Genomic DNA, 19,150 nt, shown 5'->3' on the forward strand with positions numbered 1-19,150 from the left:
AGGAGATATCAGATCCCCTTCGGGTTGGCTTCATGGCCTCCCACAGCACCCTCAAGGAGTCCACCGATCCTGTGTTATGAGCAAAGTATTCTGTGATGGCATGGTGCATGTATAATTTATATTGGTGATTCTGTAGGTGTCAAGCCGTAGTGCGCCACAGGAACTCTGGGCATCCCGGACCCATAAATAGTTCCAGAGTTACTGGTGAATGATCTGAGAGGCCTCTGGGTAATATCTCAGTCGCCCTCATTCTATGAAGGAATCCGGAAGGCATAAAAATATAATTTAGGTGGGCGAAAGAGTCATATACACTAGAGTAGTATGTAAACTCTTGGGTAATTGGGTAGGATTTGTTCCATATGTCTACCCAATCCATCCCGTACATTATGGGCTGCAGTTGTGATTTTCACTGTGGCACAGGCTTCTTAACCCCGTGCCATCTGTCCTGTGTGGGGCACTTCACATCATTCCAGTAACCCCCAACCACTGTCAGTCCGCATGGGCGGGAAACAACCTTTACATCGCGGTCATTAGGACTTGCAGTAGATGACGCTCTAACATAAGGAATAGTATAATTTACTCTTCCAACACCTTCCCTACTGTTGCCTAGGCTGGAGTTAAATAGTAAATTATACATTCCTAATGTAACAACGCCATCTACGGCAAGTCGATGTTATGACCTGCGTAGTAATGGCATCACGTTGTAACAATGGGGTCGTTGTAACAATTGCGTTGTTACACACTGCTTAGTAAAAGCACACATTGTAACATGCTATATTCGCATGGGATCTCATTCAGGGTTGTCCTCAGGCGCTCTACAAATGCCCAGGTCAAGAGGGGGCGTAAATACTACCCAGAGTAACTGGCCCTCTGTATAATGTACCTGCCACTATTGCGTATCTCCCTTGGGGGTCCAACCATGATCTGGTGTGAACAACTGAAATTCTGCGAAGGATTAGGGACGCCACACCATGTGAACCTCTGGTGAATACCGAGTGATAAACCTGGATATAGCCGAACCAGGATAGACAGGATGCCCTGTTATCCAAGAGGTAAGTCTGCTTAAGGACATCAGCTTTGTACCAGTTGGCTTGACAGAGTATAGCGCCCTGTTTAATCTTATCCAAAATGCCACATACATTCCAGATGACTATGTGTAGTCCCATCCCAGGGGTCTCTATTATGGCCGGAGACATATATCTAGAAGGAGCAAGCGTATGTGGTGAGCCTTATGTGTGGCATCTACATGAGAGCATGAACATAAGTATGGAAGCATGGCATTAAAAACGACAACATGAAACTGCCCAATGAAACCCCATCCCTCTCTCTTCCATCCCAATACCTCAAAACTGTTGAAGTATCTGTTGTGGCTGTAGGGGTTGCCCGACCCCCAGCGGGGCCACCTATGCATCCCAAATAACTTTCCCTTGGTCTTGCAAAAGTCTCTATTCAAGAGATGTTGCCATAGGAAAATAGCCATATATTATAATAGTGAATTATATGCCGCATTTGGCACTACATCAGTTGCTCCTTGTAGTCCCTGAGACCGGTTATGAAGCCGTTCACACCCGCTGGGATTCTGCTGGCCTTGAGTGGGATTGGCTATGGGTTTTGGATCAGTGCTTGGACCGTGACCTCTGGTTTTGCCTCTCTTTGAGCTTAGATGATTTATAGCTCCCTTCTATAGATGATGAATCAGAGTCCAACCTCGGTGGAGTGTGTGGTTTCATCTTGGCTGTTTTTTTCTGTCCATGCAAACACTTCCTCTGGGGTATCAAAGAAAAGAAAGCTTGCAATTTGTATGACACTCTTAGGTGTGGCCAGGTTCAGCAGGGCGCACTGGAACTTCAACGCACGGAGCCTGGCCTTCACCTCTGCAAAGGACTGTCTACGTTGTTGGTCATCCTTTTGCCTGGCTTGCCGTAGGATTGTATCCCAATCATTATAGTCAAGAATCTTTGCAATGATGGGCAGCGGTCTAGCTCCAGGTGAGGGGTTTTGAAGCAGGGCCCGATGAGCTCATTCTATCACAAAGCACTGTGACATGGAGCCAGGGAGAAGCCATTTTGTGAGCCATGTTGAAAGGAATTGCTCTTTGTTGTTTCCTTCGCAGTCCTCAGGGAACCCCACAAAGCGGAGATTATTCCTGCATGCTTGCCCTTCCGCATCTTCCACTCGCTCTGCCAGGCCTTTCGTGACTGATTCTGGGATGGACACTTTCTTTTGGAGGGAGGCAACTGTGTCTTCTGCTGTTGAGATCCAGGTTTTTGCCTCCAGCACTGTGGAGGTCTTGACGAATGAGCATTGTGGAGGTCTTCACGAATGAGCATAAACCTAGAGCCCATTGCTCCAATTTTCGCGTCAAGCATATCTCTGGATTGGGTGATTACCACCATCAAGGCTGCGTTGTCTGGCATAATGGTCGCCTGAACCCCAGGTGTTATTGCCTGAGCACCGTTTGCAGTATACCTGTCTATCGTATTCTGTTTAGATCCAGCGCTAGGCACCTTGTACCTTCTTATCGCATGACCGTGTAGCGGGCCCTTCTCTGACGACACTCTCTCCACCAATGAGGGGACAAGGATCTATCGGCTGGACAGGTCGCACCCACCCTGGAAGCCTTAAGAGGGGCCAACCCAATCGCCCCTGGAAATGGGTATCTCTTATTTCTCTATCGGGTATCTCAGGCCAGGCACTCCGAGTAAAGCTTCTTCAAGGAGGGCAGCAGTGTTCTCCAAAATGCTATTTTTCAGCCACAAGAAGTAAAGTCACTTTAGTGCGGTGGACCCAGAGCACTCACTTTCAGTCGAGCAGCTGAGAGAGCTGCATCTGACAACCTCCTGGGACCATTTCCCTGCAGGTCGGCCAAGGTGACTGCTCGAGTTGCGGTGTATCCGCCCGGAATTCCAGATCTGGGATCGTCCTGACTCCAATGTGCTGCCAACCTCTGCCCCGCCTCCTATCTAGGAGTATTAAATTATCACTTTGTCACGGCACGAATTGACCGCTGGGTCGTGGAGGCAATATTGCCTACAACTGCCCAGGTACGACCTCGATACCAAGTTGCGGCTGGCCTGGGCCGATATTCATCTGCACTCCGCCCCTCTCGCAGTGAGGGTTATCAGCCCGGATCGATGCCCAATTTCATCACCCAGCAGATCACTGTAGTTCAGCCCGAGAAGTCCCCACTCGCCACATGCCCCACCCAACTCCTCGTCCCGGCCGCAGGGGGAAGGAGGGGATTTGCTGGGCGTTGCCTTAATCCCTCTGAGCTACGGCTGCCTTCACATGGCAAGGATGAGACTGCCCCACCGGTTGTCACCAGCCTGCGTAGGCCGCACCATGCCACTGGGATTGGCTCCGCTGCTTTCCCGCCCCTCCTGGAACACAGGGGTGCCAAGAATCCGTTGGGGCCAGCCCAGCTGCTGAATGCGGGACCCCGGTCACTCGCTACATGTGCCTCTCCTCGGCATCTCCAGGGGCACACCCCTATCGGCGAGAGCCTACCTTCACACAGTTGTCCTGGGGAGCGGGTCTGCAGCTGGCAGTCTGGACCTGGAGCTTCTCACACAATCTCCGGTTCCATGTTGGGGACCTGCGCCCTGCTAGTTGTCCTGAGGGGGTGGAGGGAAAGGTCACTCTGTGCTGCAGCGCCAACCCGTTCTCGGGCCGCAGAGGACCTCCAGGCTGCCCCACCTCCACTGCCGCAAGTGTGCAGCTATGCACCGGTCATCGGGCCATCCAATACCGCCAACGACAGCATACAGTTTCGGATAAATCCACATGGTCTTGGGGGTTTAAATATGTGCCAATGCGGCAGGATAAGGCAAAAATTAGTACATGGCTAGGGGAGCTTGCCTAAAGCGTGTCAGCCATGTCGGACTGCCGGGCCATGCTCAGTCTCAGTAAATATTTATTTGGTTTTTAGAAATGTAGCATCTAGACAGTAAAACTGGTACAAAAAAGCAAACGAACTTGCCAAGGTCAGTTACATGTCACCTGTACAACATAGTTGGTCATTATTTCTCATAATATTGGGACAAATGCATTTAAATATTAACTGAAACAAAATCAACAGTAAGGGCCAAATATCATTAGGTATTTAACTAATGCCATACCATTGGCGGACACATGAAGGAGCAGCTTAATTGATTAGAATGGTGAATGTGCATATCTTCCTTAGACCATGGCATCTCTTACTAGGTGTTATGGTCTACGATAGAGGCCACAACATGAGCGGCCCACCCCATCGACTCTCATATCCTCTATGCTGGGTCTAACAAGACTTGAGCAGTCTCCATACCCTCTAAAAAGCAACAAGACCGTCTCACTTCTCTTTCGTTGTGTACACATCCAATTCAACGTGTTCTAATGTCTTACTTTGCCTCTAATGGCACAGGGTGTGTGTCCTAAATTGCACCTTCCCTCTCTCTGTTTCATTTGTGTATTGAGTGTATCTGCTTCAGCGCTGGCTCATTTCTTCAAGTCCCCGAACCAGCTTGCTATAACTGGGCATTGAGAAATTTGCAGGCCATGGTCCTGCAATGTCTGAATAAAATAAATGCTAGATGAACACATTTGGACACATATCTTTGTCCTGGGCATTAAGGCCATCAAACACAAATGTTTTAACACTTCACCTACCACCCTTGCCTAGAGTTAACTGCTTTATCACAGGGGACGACCACACCATGTGGTACAAGACCACCTCTGATTGAGTACAACTAGGTAACTCCAACTGAGTGCTTGCAAACATTTACCCTGTGTACGTTTGAGTGAGGTAACATTGGTCAATAGTGTATGTTTTAGTCTAGGATTCCTAGAGCCACTTTTAATATATTCCTACAAGGCTGTCCAAGCCAGCATGAATAAAAATACACTACTTTTTATGATTCTTTAACCAAAAGAACTCATTGCACAATATTTGAAGAGTGTTCAATGACAATTCAATAACAGTAGCAAGATTTAGAGATATCTTTCTTCAATGGTTTGATTTAACCCAACTTGAAAGCCACAGAAATTAGCAAAATCCAAAGGAAAATCAAACCAAATGGGTAATTAAATGTTTATAATTATGACTCTAATAAATTTAAAAAAGCAAAGCCCATTTTGAATATGGGACTTTAAATTCTTCCTTAAAAACATTGTACACAACTGTCAGGCATCACTTGGGAAACCCTACAGCATTCGGAATCATGGGCCAGACGTATTAACAATTGATTTTGCGAGACTATAATAGCAAATTTTACCGATTCGCTATTATATAATTGCAAAATGCAATGTACATAGGTTTCTGCAAATATTTTGTGTTCCCCACGCATTCCGTAATTGTGACTTGCAAATTGCGACTCGCAAAAAAGGCATGGCTTCCCAGTCATTCCTATAGCCTAGAGGCCCATAGGAATGAATGGGAATTGCATGCGCAATTTGGGAGTATCCAATAAGTACTCGCAAATTGCCCATGCAATTTCAAGGGTGCCAAAAGGACACCCTGTTGCAACCCTGAAATATGCATGTGTGCACATGTGGCTCACATACATGCCCTTAGGGCATGTTTGTGCACTACATGGCACTTAGAAAAATTTTCAATTGTGCATTTTTCTAAGAATTTTCAATTTACCACCAACTTGAAGTTGGTGGTAAAATACATTTCCTTGAAGCAGGATCTCAAATTTAAAATTGCTTCTGCATTGCATTTAGGGAATTGCAAATTGCGATTCTCTAAATGCATTCACAAAATAGGTAACTGCAAAAATTGTGATTCCCTATTTTACGATTCTGCAAATTGGCCCGTTTGCAAAGAGGAAAACGCTTGATACATCTGGCCTTATAATTCTATAATATATGCCATATGTGAGTAGTCCATCATTTGGGAGAAAAAATGCACAATAACCAAGTTGTCCCCAAGAAATCACAACCGGATCCATGGGTCATCTAGCCATTTTACGATTTTAACCTCAATAAAATAACACAAACAATTACATACTATATGAATGCAATATACCCACTTTCTTCTGAAACTGCATGCTTAAATATGACTATGATGGCACACCAGTGTAAAACCCCATCCATTTTTTCAGATGAATGGGTAATCATGTAATATTACTGCTCTCAGCAGCAGAGATGGGAAAGATTAATATTGTCCTCTGGTAGGCACAGGTCAGTAATCAAGCTTAGTATGGACAAAGCTGAAGAACATGCAAGGTATTTGTGTCAAAAGTTGACAAATCCAACAGTTTCCAAAGAGCAAGAAGAGCAGGTTCTCATTATGCCAGAATACATGATTGCCTACTGGGAAGTGGCACTGTGAAAGCATTTGCTCTCTGTTGAAAAAGACAAGAATGCCTCCTTTCCAATACAAGAAGTGTAGGTGCTTGGAGTTTGTCAATGGCAAGCATGTAAAGCAGTGGATGGGAGAATGTGCAGCCTGGAAGGACCTTTTGGTCAGTCTACCTGTGTTTAAATTCATAGAACACTAAGTGGTTAGAAAACTGCTCTCCAATTATGCAAATAAGTATGATTATCCAGAAAATATAAACAGTGACTCAGCACATATGCACATGCTCCATCCTTATCTAGCAAACGGGCTTTTGACTGACAATAGTTTAAAAAAATTATGATTTTCTTTCTTAACTTATGCTCCTTGATTGTATATTGGCAAACCCTGTGGTGCTGACACCTGTATCCCTTTGATGAAGGCGATGTGGCAGACCTGGAGGGCGGGTCATAAGTTGTTGGGACTGAATGTCCAAATGCATCTGGATGTACCGCCGTGGTCTAACTGTTGTATTCGTACTGGTAGTCAGATGGTCTACTGGCCTATATGGGACAGGGGAGGAGTTCGAACTGTAGGAGACCTTCACAGTGATGATATATCCCTCTTATTTTTTGAATCGCCATGCACAGACAATGACCTCCCATGTTCCAAAGTTTGGCAATACAATCAATTATGACAATGCCTACAAAATGTACTCGCACCTGGCCCTATTTTACTTTATGACTCGCCCATTTAGAAGTACTTATAAACATGGGGGAATTCTCAGGACATGATCTCAAACATGTATCAGATCCTCATTGATATATTCCACTCTTCCCGGAGACTAAAGTGTGTTTGCATATGGCATTAGCAATAAAATACACAGACAAAGTCTGGTCAGACAGTAAGGGCTACCAAGACCATACCATCGGAGAAGCCCGATTGAAATTCATGTACTCCAAGGTCCATCGTAACTGATATTGGTCCCCAAGCAAATTGAAAAAAGCTGAGTTGGCACTAGACAGCATTTGTTGGGATTGCACAGCCCAAAATGCAACCTCCTACACATTCTATGGTGCTGTTCGCACATACATGCATATTGGAGAGAAATCTGGCATACTCTACCTAACACTAGCTTCTGCCACTTTGTGATGCAGCGCAATTGTCAATATTATATAATATGTCAGACCAGACATAGAGGATGTTCCCTCCCATTGACAAAAATTGAATGGCTGCAGCCCTTATGGTGGACATATTATGTATCAATAGACGCTGGTCCCTGTCTATTACACCGTCACATCAGAAATGGACAGCTGAACTTCTAAAATTAGCCATGTATGAAAGGTGTAGGTACAAACTTAAAGCTCATGTGAACCTATGTGAGAAGATTTGGGGCCCCTTATTCATCTGACCCCAAAGACGCAATCTCTTGACCGTGATCAAGGTCATTTTGCTCTTTATAATGGAAGATGGTACGGCCTCACAGGGACTCTGGATGGAATGCACCTACTGATGACCATAGCTCCTTATGCTTAGAAAATAGCATTGGCTAACTGCTGCTTTTCACCCCTTTATAACCACATATTAGCTAAAAATGCTACAAATAGCTACTCCCTCAGAGAACAGAGCCCTCTTCCCCAGATGCCCAAATCACGGTACTTTGGGCTACTCAGGTACTTATATTTGGTGCGTTTGGAGGTGGTTAAGCTTTCATACACTTTAATTTCAGATTGTTCTTTTAATTTCAGAGTATAATTTCAGATTGTCCTTTTGCGATAGCATGAATAGATCTATGATGTAAGTGGCAGATAATTTGCTACTTACTGAATATTTTTCATAAACCGCAATTCTAATGTGGAGTTTTCTATGCTGGTGCACGATACTATGTACCTTGTGATGGTTATCTGATTGCTCTACGTTTTCTACTCTGGAAAATGCCAAAGGAAAGATTTTCAAAAGTGAGTTGATCTTGAGAGAACAGGGCCACATGTAGTCTCTTAAGTGTTCCACCAGCATATGACTCCTACATTGTCCACCAGGAGCTTATGGTTTGGTTTGCCAAACATCCTATTAAATTGGCCCAGCTAGTACTTTGTTGTGCCATCTGGTCAAATCAACATGCAAGCTTGAACAAGAAGTTGATCCTGGACTATCTTGCCTGCAACAGAGGCACAGCCATCCCCCTGGCTGTCATATATTAAACAGATTATTGACCTGGGGAGACTTGAGTTTTTTTCTCCTCTACCTGTAAATCTAGAGCTGATTTAACTTGGGTCATTAAAGCGTTACTAACTCGGAACAGATTCCATGGAGTGGGTGCCAAAATAGCAAACATCTCCCTTAGGGAGTATATTAACCTGCAACCTTCCTCCCTTATGGAAGCGTATTTGTCCTGGATGGATACCGCTTGGGATAGAGATTTACTTACCAGATTTAGGTTGGGTAATGTAAGGTGGAATTTAAGTTTTCCATTAGGCTAATTCAACAGTGCCAACATGCTAATCTGTCCCTACGACCAGTCCCAAAGTTTGCTTCATTGTATCTTCTAATACACTAAAAGTTTTTAGTCCCAGTAGTCAGAGCCTGTGGCATTAGAAGATGCACTGAGGCTCTGTCGGATGTGCAATCCTTGAACTCCCCTACCCTATGTTGTACTGGTTGTTCCATTTTGAAATGTGCACTTCGCAGGAGAAAACTAAATGCTTTTTAATTGATTGCAATCGTGTACCTTCAGTACTTCGTACATGCTTTCATCTTTGTGTTTTTTATAATGTTTTAATCTTTTTAATTAACGAATGACCATGATTTGTATTGGTTTTAATGTCCTTTTGTATATATGTACTGTACTTTTATGGCTGTGTCTCACTGCCGAAATAAGGTTTTTGATTCAATTCGAGTTGATCTTGATTTCTAATATCTGTTGTTAAAAAAGAATACACAACATTCCTCTGTTGCGTAGTTATTCCTTGTATCAATATTCTTTCTTCTCTCTGAATAATTTCTCTTGTCTTTTCTGTTCAAATTACATTTACCGGGAGACAGATGGAGCCCTTTCGATGTAAATTGATTATGGTGGCTTCTCAAATAAAGAATGTTTGATACAATGAATATTATTTGTTTGCGTTTATGATAGTTCTTTAAAAGTGACTAATGAATATTATGTATGATGTTTGTTTGGTTATGTATGTTTAGGATGTTTGTTTACTCTGTCTATCAGCTTTGATGAGGCGGCCTGCGGAGCTGCGAAACACATATTGACCTTATCCTTGGGGTCATGTAAAAACGCTCTTATTGATCACTCCTCTTTATCAATTGCTGGTCCTTGGACCAGAATGGATTTGAACTATTCCCAAGTTTTAAAGGCCTACTCCTTATAGATGTAACCCTTTTTGTACAATTAAAAGAGCTAGCCGTTGGGAGTTATTCCATTGTTCTTCAATATTTTGGATACTGAGCTGCAATTTTGAAGTTCTTAATAACATTAAGACACACTTTGCCTAATGAAATATCTTTGTGGTTCCAATAGTGACCTGTGGAGCTATGAACTCTATGTTGGCTAACTGTAGTATAAATTTGCAACGGTCTCAGCACTATAAATTTGTGATTTGTTGTAAAGGTATTGGGGTGTTTTAATGCCATTTTGTATTACATTTAATGCATATTAAGATGACATTTTAATCTGAATAATATACACATATAATAAAAACTTAAGTGAGATGTGTATAAGTTCCTTTTAAAATGTAGAATGATTTACAAAAGAAACATTTTCACACTATAATTATTAGTTATAAGACATTTTAATTAGGTTTATCTTATTACTAGTCACAATGCATACCTAAGAGATGACAAGTATGTACTGAGTGCACTTGGTGCAATGACCTGATTTTCCTATTGATGCAATTTAAAAATGGTAATGTGAAAGCAGTATGCCACAAAGCAATAATTGTCTGTGATTGAAAAAATATATTGCTCTCATGTACTTAACTGTGAAAGTGTCGAATGGCTACTAGAAAAAGCGTCTGATTTAGAGCATGACAGCCATCTGCCAGTCATCCAGAGTATCCAAGGGATGTACTCCACCTGCCTGGTGGAATACTGATAGGTATACTTAAAGATATCCAGAAGGCAGGCAGAGATCTCTTTACATTCGGGCTGACCTCCATCATTGTTGTCATGTGGAATGCATTAAAATGTTGCTGAGCAGGCCTGATACCGCGTTTATATACCTGTTCAGCAATTTATTTAGATTTTCACAAATAAACTCAGAGTTTGTTATTGAAAAAACAGAAATGTCCATGGCATACTGTGAGATTTCTTTCAACAAGTTGAGATCAAGTTTTTGGTTTCATCTTCGGGACCACCAGGCTTGTGCTGATCCTAAATAGGGAAAAAGTATGTTAGAACGTCTGCCCTGAATTAGGCCCTGAATTAGGCTCATGGTCTGAGATACTTTGACTTTGACCAACTGCCCAATGTCTGACAGACTGCCTGTAGCAGTGAGCATAGGTTCCACAATCAGAAACATGATAAGTCCCCTGACATAAAGGGGCCGATTCCGATTTCGGACGGACTCAGGTCCATTCAACATCGGTCAGGAGTAGTAACCCACCGACCTGCTGTGGTGGGTTACGGCCCTGCTCATACGATGCGACCGAACAGGGTTCGGTCGCATTCATATACTTCACAATGCAGGCATGCATTCCGAGCGGAATGCATGCCTGCATTGGGAAAAGCAAGGGTGCAGGTAATCCCTGCACCCTGTGGCCGGCACCTCAAGGTGCCTGCCACCGGGTGCACCGGATGGCCTATGACGGGCCCATCCAAGCCCGTCATAGGCCATCCGGAAATCCGAGTCGGATTCCAATCCGACCGAGCCCATCGGAATGGCTCGGTCGGAATGGAATTTGGCCGTCACTGACCGATTCAGTGGGAAGGGCTCTGAACATGGTTCGGAGCCCTTCCGACCCGAATTGGAATTGGGTCCATAGTACAGTGTGAAAAGTATGAGTTTGTCAGAAGTGACAACTACTATGTTTGTGATGGTGTGTCCTTCCACCATACATTTTATCAGGTTAAAAATGTAATTTGATATTAGTTGTGCTTTGAACGCATAGAAAGTGAAGTCCAAAAATAATTGCTATTGTAGTTTATCATCAAGACAGCAAGAATATTGCATTATAACATATGATGAAAAACATAAATCATACTGATCTTTTTATGAAATGACCAAACATCAGCATAGAGAAATAGTATATGTCACAGTTGTAAAACTATAAAAATGCTAAAAAACGTACTTGTCAAACATTTTTAAAAATTCAAAAACATTCTATAATAGCAGTAAAGGTCTTCCAAGAACATCAATTTGAAAAAGAAACAAAGAATTAGAGCAGCAGATTTATCATAAGTATAAGGGAATAAATCAATCGGATTTACATCTGTTCAACTTCTCAACGAAATTACCAAACCCGAACAGAAGTATACAGTAATACCTTTTCATCATCATTCATTTTCACGCCATCTCATCATCCTGCTTTAACATCTTACGTATGCTCAAAAAGATCTTCCGATGGATCCCCACCGAAACAAGAAAGACAGTCACCCAAGCACTTGTCACAAGCCGACTGGACTACGGAAACACCCTCTACGCCGGAACCACAGCCAAATTACAGAAAAAACACCAGCGCATTCAGAACGCCTCCGCCAGACTCATCCTAGACTTACCCCGCCACAATCACTTATCCGATCACCTTAGAGACCTTCATTGGCTCCCCCGTAAACAAGAGAATAACGTTCCGTCTCCTCACCCACGCTCACAAAGCCCTCTACAACCTAGGACCCAAATACCTCAACACGTGCCTAACCTTTTACACCCCCACCCGCCAACTACGATCGGTCAATCAAGCCCTCGCCGCGATTCAACGCATCCGAAGAACCACCATGGGAGGAAGATCTTTCTCCTACTTAGTGGCCAAAACCTGGAACTCTCTCCCCACCCACCTCCGCCTTACACAGAACCACCTCTCCTTCAGAAAACAACTAAAAACTTGGCTATTTGATAAGTAACGAACCCCCCCCTCAAGCGCCTTGAGACCCTCCGGGTGAGTAGTGCGTTATACAAATCTTAACTTGACTTGACTTGACTTGACAGGTGCCCGCCCCCCCAGAAGTGACGTAGGAGCCGGAAGTCCCGTCCCAGAAGTTCAGCCCCGCAGAAGTTTTGTCCCGGAAGTCCCACCCCTGCAGTTCAGCCCCTAAAGTGCAGCCCCTGAATTGCAGCCCCGGAAGTGGGGCAGGTGTAGTGTGTGTGTCCTCCACACAGCAAATAATAGATGTGTAGGTGTGTTATAGGTGTAGAGTGAGTGTCAGGGGTGCCTAGGGCTAGCTGCAAGCCACCCAGTAGGGCCTATTAGGGGTGTTTAGGGTCATGGGATGTGTAAGTAGAGAATTGCCTGCGTGGCCATGTTTGGTTGGGCAAGTAGGGACATGTCTGGGCATGTTCAGCCAATATTTGCGGCTGTAGGCCGAGTTCAGCAGTGGCGAGGTGTGTCTGTGGAATGGGAGCCCTAGAGTGGTGCTGGTTTTTTTGGGAGGTAGCCCACCTCCATAGGAGGTGTGCCTAATGCATATGGAGTTCCTGAGTGGTAGACTGTGGCGCAGGGCCTAGCCACTGCCAGCCAAGGGTTGGAAATCCAATGTCCCCACAAGCGGCTGGAAGCTAGACTGCGAGTTTTCTATATAGTAATTTTTCCGCCTAATTTTAAAAAGTCTCTGATGTAAAGTGACACTGGTTATAAAAGTGAAATAAATAAATAAATGCAAAGTCACAGAGGCTGACGTAGAAGGATACACCCCTTTTCTGAGCCTACATTGTATATAAGGTAGGTCCTTAACGCATAGTGTCATACCAGTTGGCAAGAGAACCCTGGCATTATGAAGCAATACAACTATCTCACAGGGAGGGATACCCCTGATCCCCTGTGAACACTATTGGTAAATATTTTCGCTGCTTGAGCCCCCTGGTAATAGAAGAGCTGATGCTGCAAGAGGGCCCTAAGAGGAGAGTGCCGAAGTTACAGGTTTTCATGAGGACCTGTGTCAGCGGATTGCCTCGCTTAGCCTTGAGGATCGATCACAGCTGATATCACCTATTAACGGGTCAACAAACGGACGCCAAACCTCGAGTAAAGAAGTTGGCGTTGAGAATAGTTTCACAGACATAAAAGATTCGGAGAAACTGTAATCCCACCCCACTACCAGGTGTATGAAGATATGAGATCTCTGGAGGAGGAAGCAAGGTCAGATGTTGCCGGCAGTCAGCAAGCTGCTGAAAACAGTGATGGTAATGCTGCGATGGACTTTGACATCTCGCTAGATTTCAGAGCAGCCGCTGAGGCCCCTGCAGATGTGGAGGTTAGTATTATCTTAATGTAGATACTTTAAGCATATGTGAAGCATGTTTTTTGTTAACTAACCCCTTTTCTTTTTTTTTGAACTGCAGAAAGAAGCAGAAAATTGTGATGAGGTTGAGGAGACTCCTAAGGCTGCTAAGACCTTCATTAAGAACTGCTTATACTGTTCAAAACAGATTGAAAGTTCCACAAGCCAAAACAATGAACTGTGTAAGGGCTATAAAAAAGCATTGGACTCCGTAGATCTTGAAAAAGAGACCCTATGTGTAACCTGCATGGATAGAGAGCATGTTAAGGGTTTTGCAGCCAGTGTTGTGTACACCTTTCTCAAGCAAGACTTTTATTTTTGATGTTATGGTCAAAAAACTAAGGATCCACAACAGACGGCTCATGACTGCCTATGTCCATCTTACACGGCTGAAACTACCCGCCATATATGTCATTTAATTGACTCCAGTAAGGTATATAAACTGTTAAAGTCTGTGTACCAGCTAGTGGGTGGGAAAAATGCCAGACCAGCTATGGTCCTGATCTTGTCACATGCACTCAGATAAATCCAAAACGCCTATCACATTCAAGCAAAACTTTCTAACATGTGGGGGCAGTGCCAGCCAGCTATTAGAAAAAGGGTAGAACGATCTATAGAAAAGCATGTTGCAAAGGCTTCATGATGTGCGAAAGATAATTCTATGAACAATTGCCAGCTGCCAGTATCCTAGCCGTACAGAGTTATTGGAGGGGTAATAGGGCTAACCTATACAGGGCTATAGACTATATATCTTTAAAAATGTCAAGATATGTGACTCTACACCGACGCTTGAGACAAACCCCACAATTCTTTATGTATGCATACTAAATAGCCTGTATACTACTTTTTAATGCTAGTACCATCTACAATGTAAGCTTGTAAACTCTGGAATGATGATATTTTGTTATCCTATTTACTTATAATAAAGTGTCTATATACAAAACAAGCGTCTTTCATTTTGTGGTTCAGAAGTGTTAACATGTCGGGGGCCTTGTTAAAGAAGCTTTATTATGATACAAAGGATGTCGCAAGCTTTGGAAGCGGCGAAGCGCTGTTTAGAAGGGATAAAGCTTAAAATGAGTCGATAAGCAGAACCCAGGTGAAGGCATGGCTATCGGGTGAAGAGGCATATTCACTTCCTAAGCCAGTGAGGAGACGTTTTAAGAGGAGGCCCACTATTGTTAATGCGCAATTAGATTATCAATGGCAGGCTGACATAATAAGCCTTCAAGATCTGGCAAAGCATACTAATGAAGCCTGTTACATCTTAACAGTTGTAGATGTACTGTCCAAATACCGATGTACATTGTTGCAACGCATGCTTTTACCACGCATGCCTTTACAATGCAGGTTTTTCAACGCAAGTCGTTACAAGACTTGCGTTGGGGGGTGCTGGATAGTGAATAGTTTAATTTACTATTCCAACTCCAGTCCCTGTGGATAGTAGGGAAGGTGTTGGATAGTAATTTAAACTATTACCTATCCTACAGCGCACCCCAGCGCAATTGGTTGTAATGACTTGCGTTGAAAAACCTGCGTTGTACAGGCACTGCGTGGTAAAAGGTGCATCGTAAAGGATGTTTCCCTCCAAATACGCCTTTGCAGAAGCTCTAAATGATAAAAGTGGAACAAGCATCACCAGGACCTTTAAAGTGATCTTCAGGAAAGGCTGAACCCCTCAACAACTACAAACAGACGCCAGAAGATAATTTTTAAACAAAACCTTACAGAAATATTGAAACAGTATGGGGTACAACATTTTGTAACGCACACGGAGGTAAAAGCAGCTGTTATAGAGCGCTTTAGCAGAACCTTAAAATCTAAGATGTGGAGATACTTCACGGCCTACAACACCTACCGATACCTACCTGTTCTACAGGATTTTTTAGCTGTTTATAATGCCAGCTATCATAAAACTATCAGAATGGGTCCTGTAGAGGTAATGGCCGATAATTCTCTATCAGTGTGGAGTACGGTATACAGCCTTTATTTCGACACCAGAGTAAAGAAACTGTTTTTAAAAAGGGGACCATGTCAGGGTTTCAAAATTGAAAGGGGTCTTTATGAAAGCTTATCAACAGACTTTCAGCAATGAGATATTTATAGTTGATAGTGTTCAGCTTAAAGAAGGTGTGTACATTTACAGGCTGGAGGACTACTCTATTGAACCGGTGACAGGTGTTTTTTACAGTGAAGAGTTACAAAATATCCCAGATGATGTAAATAGGCTTTACAGGGTTGAAAAGATTCTAGAGTGGAAAGGGCAGGGACAAAAAACTGGCCTTTGTTAAATGGCGGGGATGCCTGAGAAATGTAACAGTTGGGTGCCAGCCAACTACCTGCAGGACGTGTGAGGACCGATAGCTCTAAAAAGAAGAAAGCAATATGGAGACAACATCCTTGTATATTACATTACCTTCTAATGCATCGCTGGGTATGTTCCCTGATAATAAAATATCAAATTACACTGTCAAATTGGCTAAACCTGTGGATGTGATAGAGGGTTGGGAAGTCGCCCTAACAGAAATCCAATACCCCCGCACGTCACAGGTTTTCCCCACGGATACTACCCTACTGTTAATGCAGTGGTGGACGCCATTAACAAGACAATATCAGGCATTGATGGGTTTTCTGACATTCAACTGGTGCAAGATAGCGTTAGAAGGAAGGTTTTTATTAAAGCTCCCAGCCAGGATGCACAGTTTGTCACTCATGGGAAGTTGAGCAGGGTTTTAGGAACTGTACAGCATATAAAAAACAAACAAGAGCCAGATCTGACATGTCCCGATATTGATGGGGGATTCTACACACTCTATGTTTATACCAATATAAAAGAACCGCAGAGAGTGGGAGATAGTTATGCTCCCCTGCTGAGATGGGTTCAAGTGAGGGGTGAAAACCACACAATAGCTAATATTTCATATATTAAGCCTAACTATGTAACAATTTCTCAAAGCCATTTTGACACTATAACGATTATTTTGATGATCAGTCTGAACCGGTGTCCTTTAAATACGGGAAAGTTATTGTTAAGCTTCATTTCAGGCCTCACCAGGACGGTGACTATTAAGAGCTTATCATGGTGGCTATGAAAAGCCTATGGCAACCCATCTCTGTATAGAGAGCATTACATGCATCAGGCGGGATATGGAGGGCCCCCCTACTTTCAAGGAGCTCCTGCTATGTACGGGGCGGATCTTGGATTTTTTCCTGTAGTTTGAGAAAAGGCTATGAAATTGTAAAACCACACGTAAAGACAGCTACCCAGAATATTGCCCAAGATGTGGTGGATTCTATGAAGTCGGCAGTAGTTGAACGTATGAAAAGACAGCCTCAAGAAGGGTCAGGACTGTTGTACAAGCCACACCTTAGTATTAAAAGGAAGAGGAGGTCTTGGCAGCGCCGGGGGGCCCCGGTGCCCTATAAAAAAAGGAAGCGCTGTTCAAAAAGAGCTCACAAAAGAAGATCCTCAAGGCGGAAAAGAGCTACGAAGAAGAGAACACAATCTAACATTAACATTTTCTAAAAGGCTTGTCACCCTAAAACATGGTTTTTGTACACTGCGCTTAGAGTGAATGCATACAAGTTAGAGTTAGATTTGTTTTCTCTACGTTTTTTCATGGAAGTATCGCCATTAAAAGCCTTGAAACCACTGGCCCCTATAGAGTTTTACGTGTTGGGGTCCACAGATATGTATTTAGAGCTCAACAATACTCTGCTACATCTGGTGTGTAAAATTGTAAAAGCGGATGGATCCGATATTGCTGCAACCGCTAAAGTGGCGACAATTGCTTACCCCATCGAGACAATGTTTAATTAGGTGGACATTACCCTGGGCGACAGACTCATCACGCAAAATGACAACATGTACGCCTACAGGGCTTACATGGAGAGTATCCTGAACTACAGCAGCGTTGCCTTGGAAACACAGCTTTCAGCAGGGCTTTTCTACAAAGATACTTATGATCAGTTTGAAAACACTGCTCTACATGGTCCTAATACCGGCTTTGTAAAAAGAGCAGGCTTTGCTGCCGGGAGTAGAGCGTTTGACCTCCTGGGGCAAATACATTCAGACCTCTTCTTCCAGGATAAACTAATCGTTAATGGCATCGACCTCAAGATCAAACTCAACCGTAACAAAGATGCATTTTGGCTCGTTGCTGGGGATGCTGAACAGTATAAACTGCTCATACAGTCTGCTTGCCTGTATGTAAAGAGAGCGAATGTGTCACCATCGGTCAGATTGGCTCACGCTGAAGCTCTACAACTGTCGAATGCTAAATATGCCATTGAAAGAGTCTCTTTGAAAGTCTACAGCATACCAGTAGGCACCCGATTAACAAAGCAGCAAAATTTGTTTCTGGGCGAGCTACCAAAACTTGTTATTATAGGGTTTGTTGACAACACTGGTTTTAGCGGGGTACACACCTCCAACCCTTTTAATTTCAAGCACTACGGTATCAACTACACTGCCCTAGTCCACGAGGGAGCTGTCATACCTGCAAAGCCATAGACATCCAATTTTGGATCTGGAAATTTTATTCGAGAATACCTCGGTTTAGTATTGATAACTGGGAAATACCTGCGTGATTCGGGGGTCGTCGTATCACGCGAAGGATATGGCGCAAGCTACACTCTATTTGCCTTTGATCTGACCCCTGACATGGAAGATGGCGACCATTACAGCCTGGTCAAAAAGGGAAATCTAAAAGCTGAAATCCGCATTAGCGCCTCCCTAACTGCGAATGTGAACATGGTGGTATTTACTGTATTTGATATTGTGATACAAGTTAATCACGCCCTACAGATTCTGTTTGATTATCTTTAAAAAGAATATAAAATGCACACTATTCATATACGAGACTTCTTAAGCCATCATAAATATGCTAAGGAATACTTTTTAGGTGTTTTTCCAAGTGACGGTCTGCCGGCTGGAATAAGTTATAAAAGACCACGGTCTTTGGTCTTTAACACCGATCCCCATCATGAAGCAGGAACACACTAGGCTGCTATGTTTTTGGACATTGACCGGGTAACAGCGTTTGACAGTCTTGCAGTGTTTCCTAAGCACAGCATCTACACAATGCCGATATTCAAGTATTTTTAAAAAGTGGCTTATAGAGTTGAATATAACAAGTTGCAGGTACAAGATTCTCTATCTATTACTTATGGGGAACATTGTATATATTTTATCTGTAAAATGTCTGAGGGTCTAACTTTTAGAAATTTTTTAAATTTATTGTCATGTGATCATGTAAACAATGATGTGCTTGTTACCCGCTATATGAAAGAAGGCTTGAAGCCTATTCTTAGCATAGTTACAACAGAATACAATATTTGACAAAAGTGTAAAGTTTTGTAATGCATGGTTGTGTAATGCTCATTTTCAAAATAAAAATAAATAAATTAAAGCCTATATTTAAGCACTCCCATCAGCTCCGTGTTTATTATTCTGCG

At 43.2% G+C, this 19,150-nt stretch overlaps 1 protein-coding gene across 1 annotated transcript; it reads left to right on the forward strand.

Annotated features, from left to right (window-relative positions):
- The first annotated feature begins 17,558 nt into the window (after nucleotides 1–17,558).
- LOC147671285 (uncharacterized protein F54H12.2-like) lies at nucleotides 17,559–18,206 on the forward strand. Its single transcript, XM_086948099.1, has one exon. It carries the CDS (start codon nucleotides 17,559–17,561, stop codon nucleotides 18,204–18,206), a length of 648 nt encoding a protein of 215 aa, XP_086804225.1.
- The last annotated feature ends 944 nt before the right edge of the window (nucleotides 18,207–19,150 follow it).

The sequence above is a fragment of the Lissotriton vulgaris genome, unplaced genomic scaffold, assembly GCF_964263255.1.
Source record: "Lissotriton vulgaris unplaced genomic scaffold, aLisVul1.2 SCAFFOLD_1578, whole genome shotgun sequence".
In the NCBI taxonomy this organism is placed as follows: domain Eukaryota; kingdom Metazoa; phylum Chordata; class Amphibia; order Caudata; family Salamandridae; genus Lissotriton; species Lissotriton vulgaris.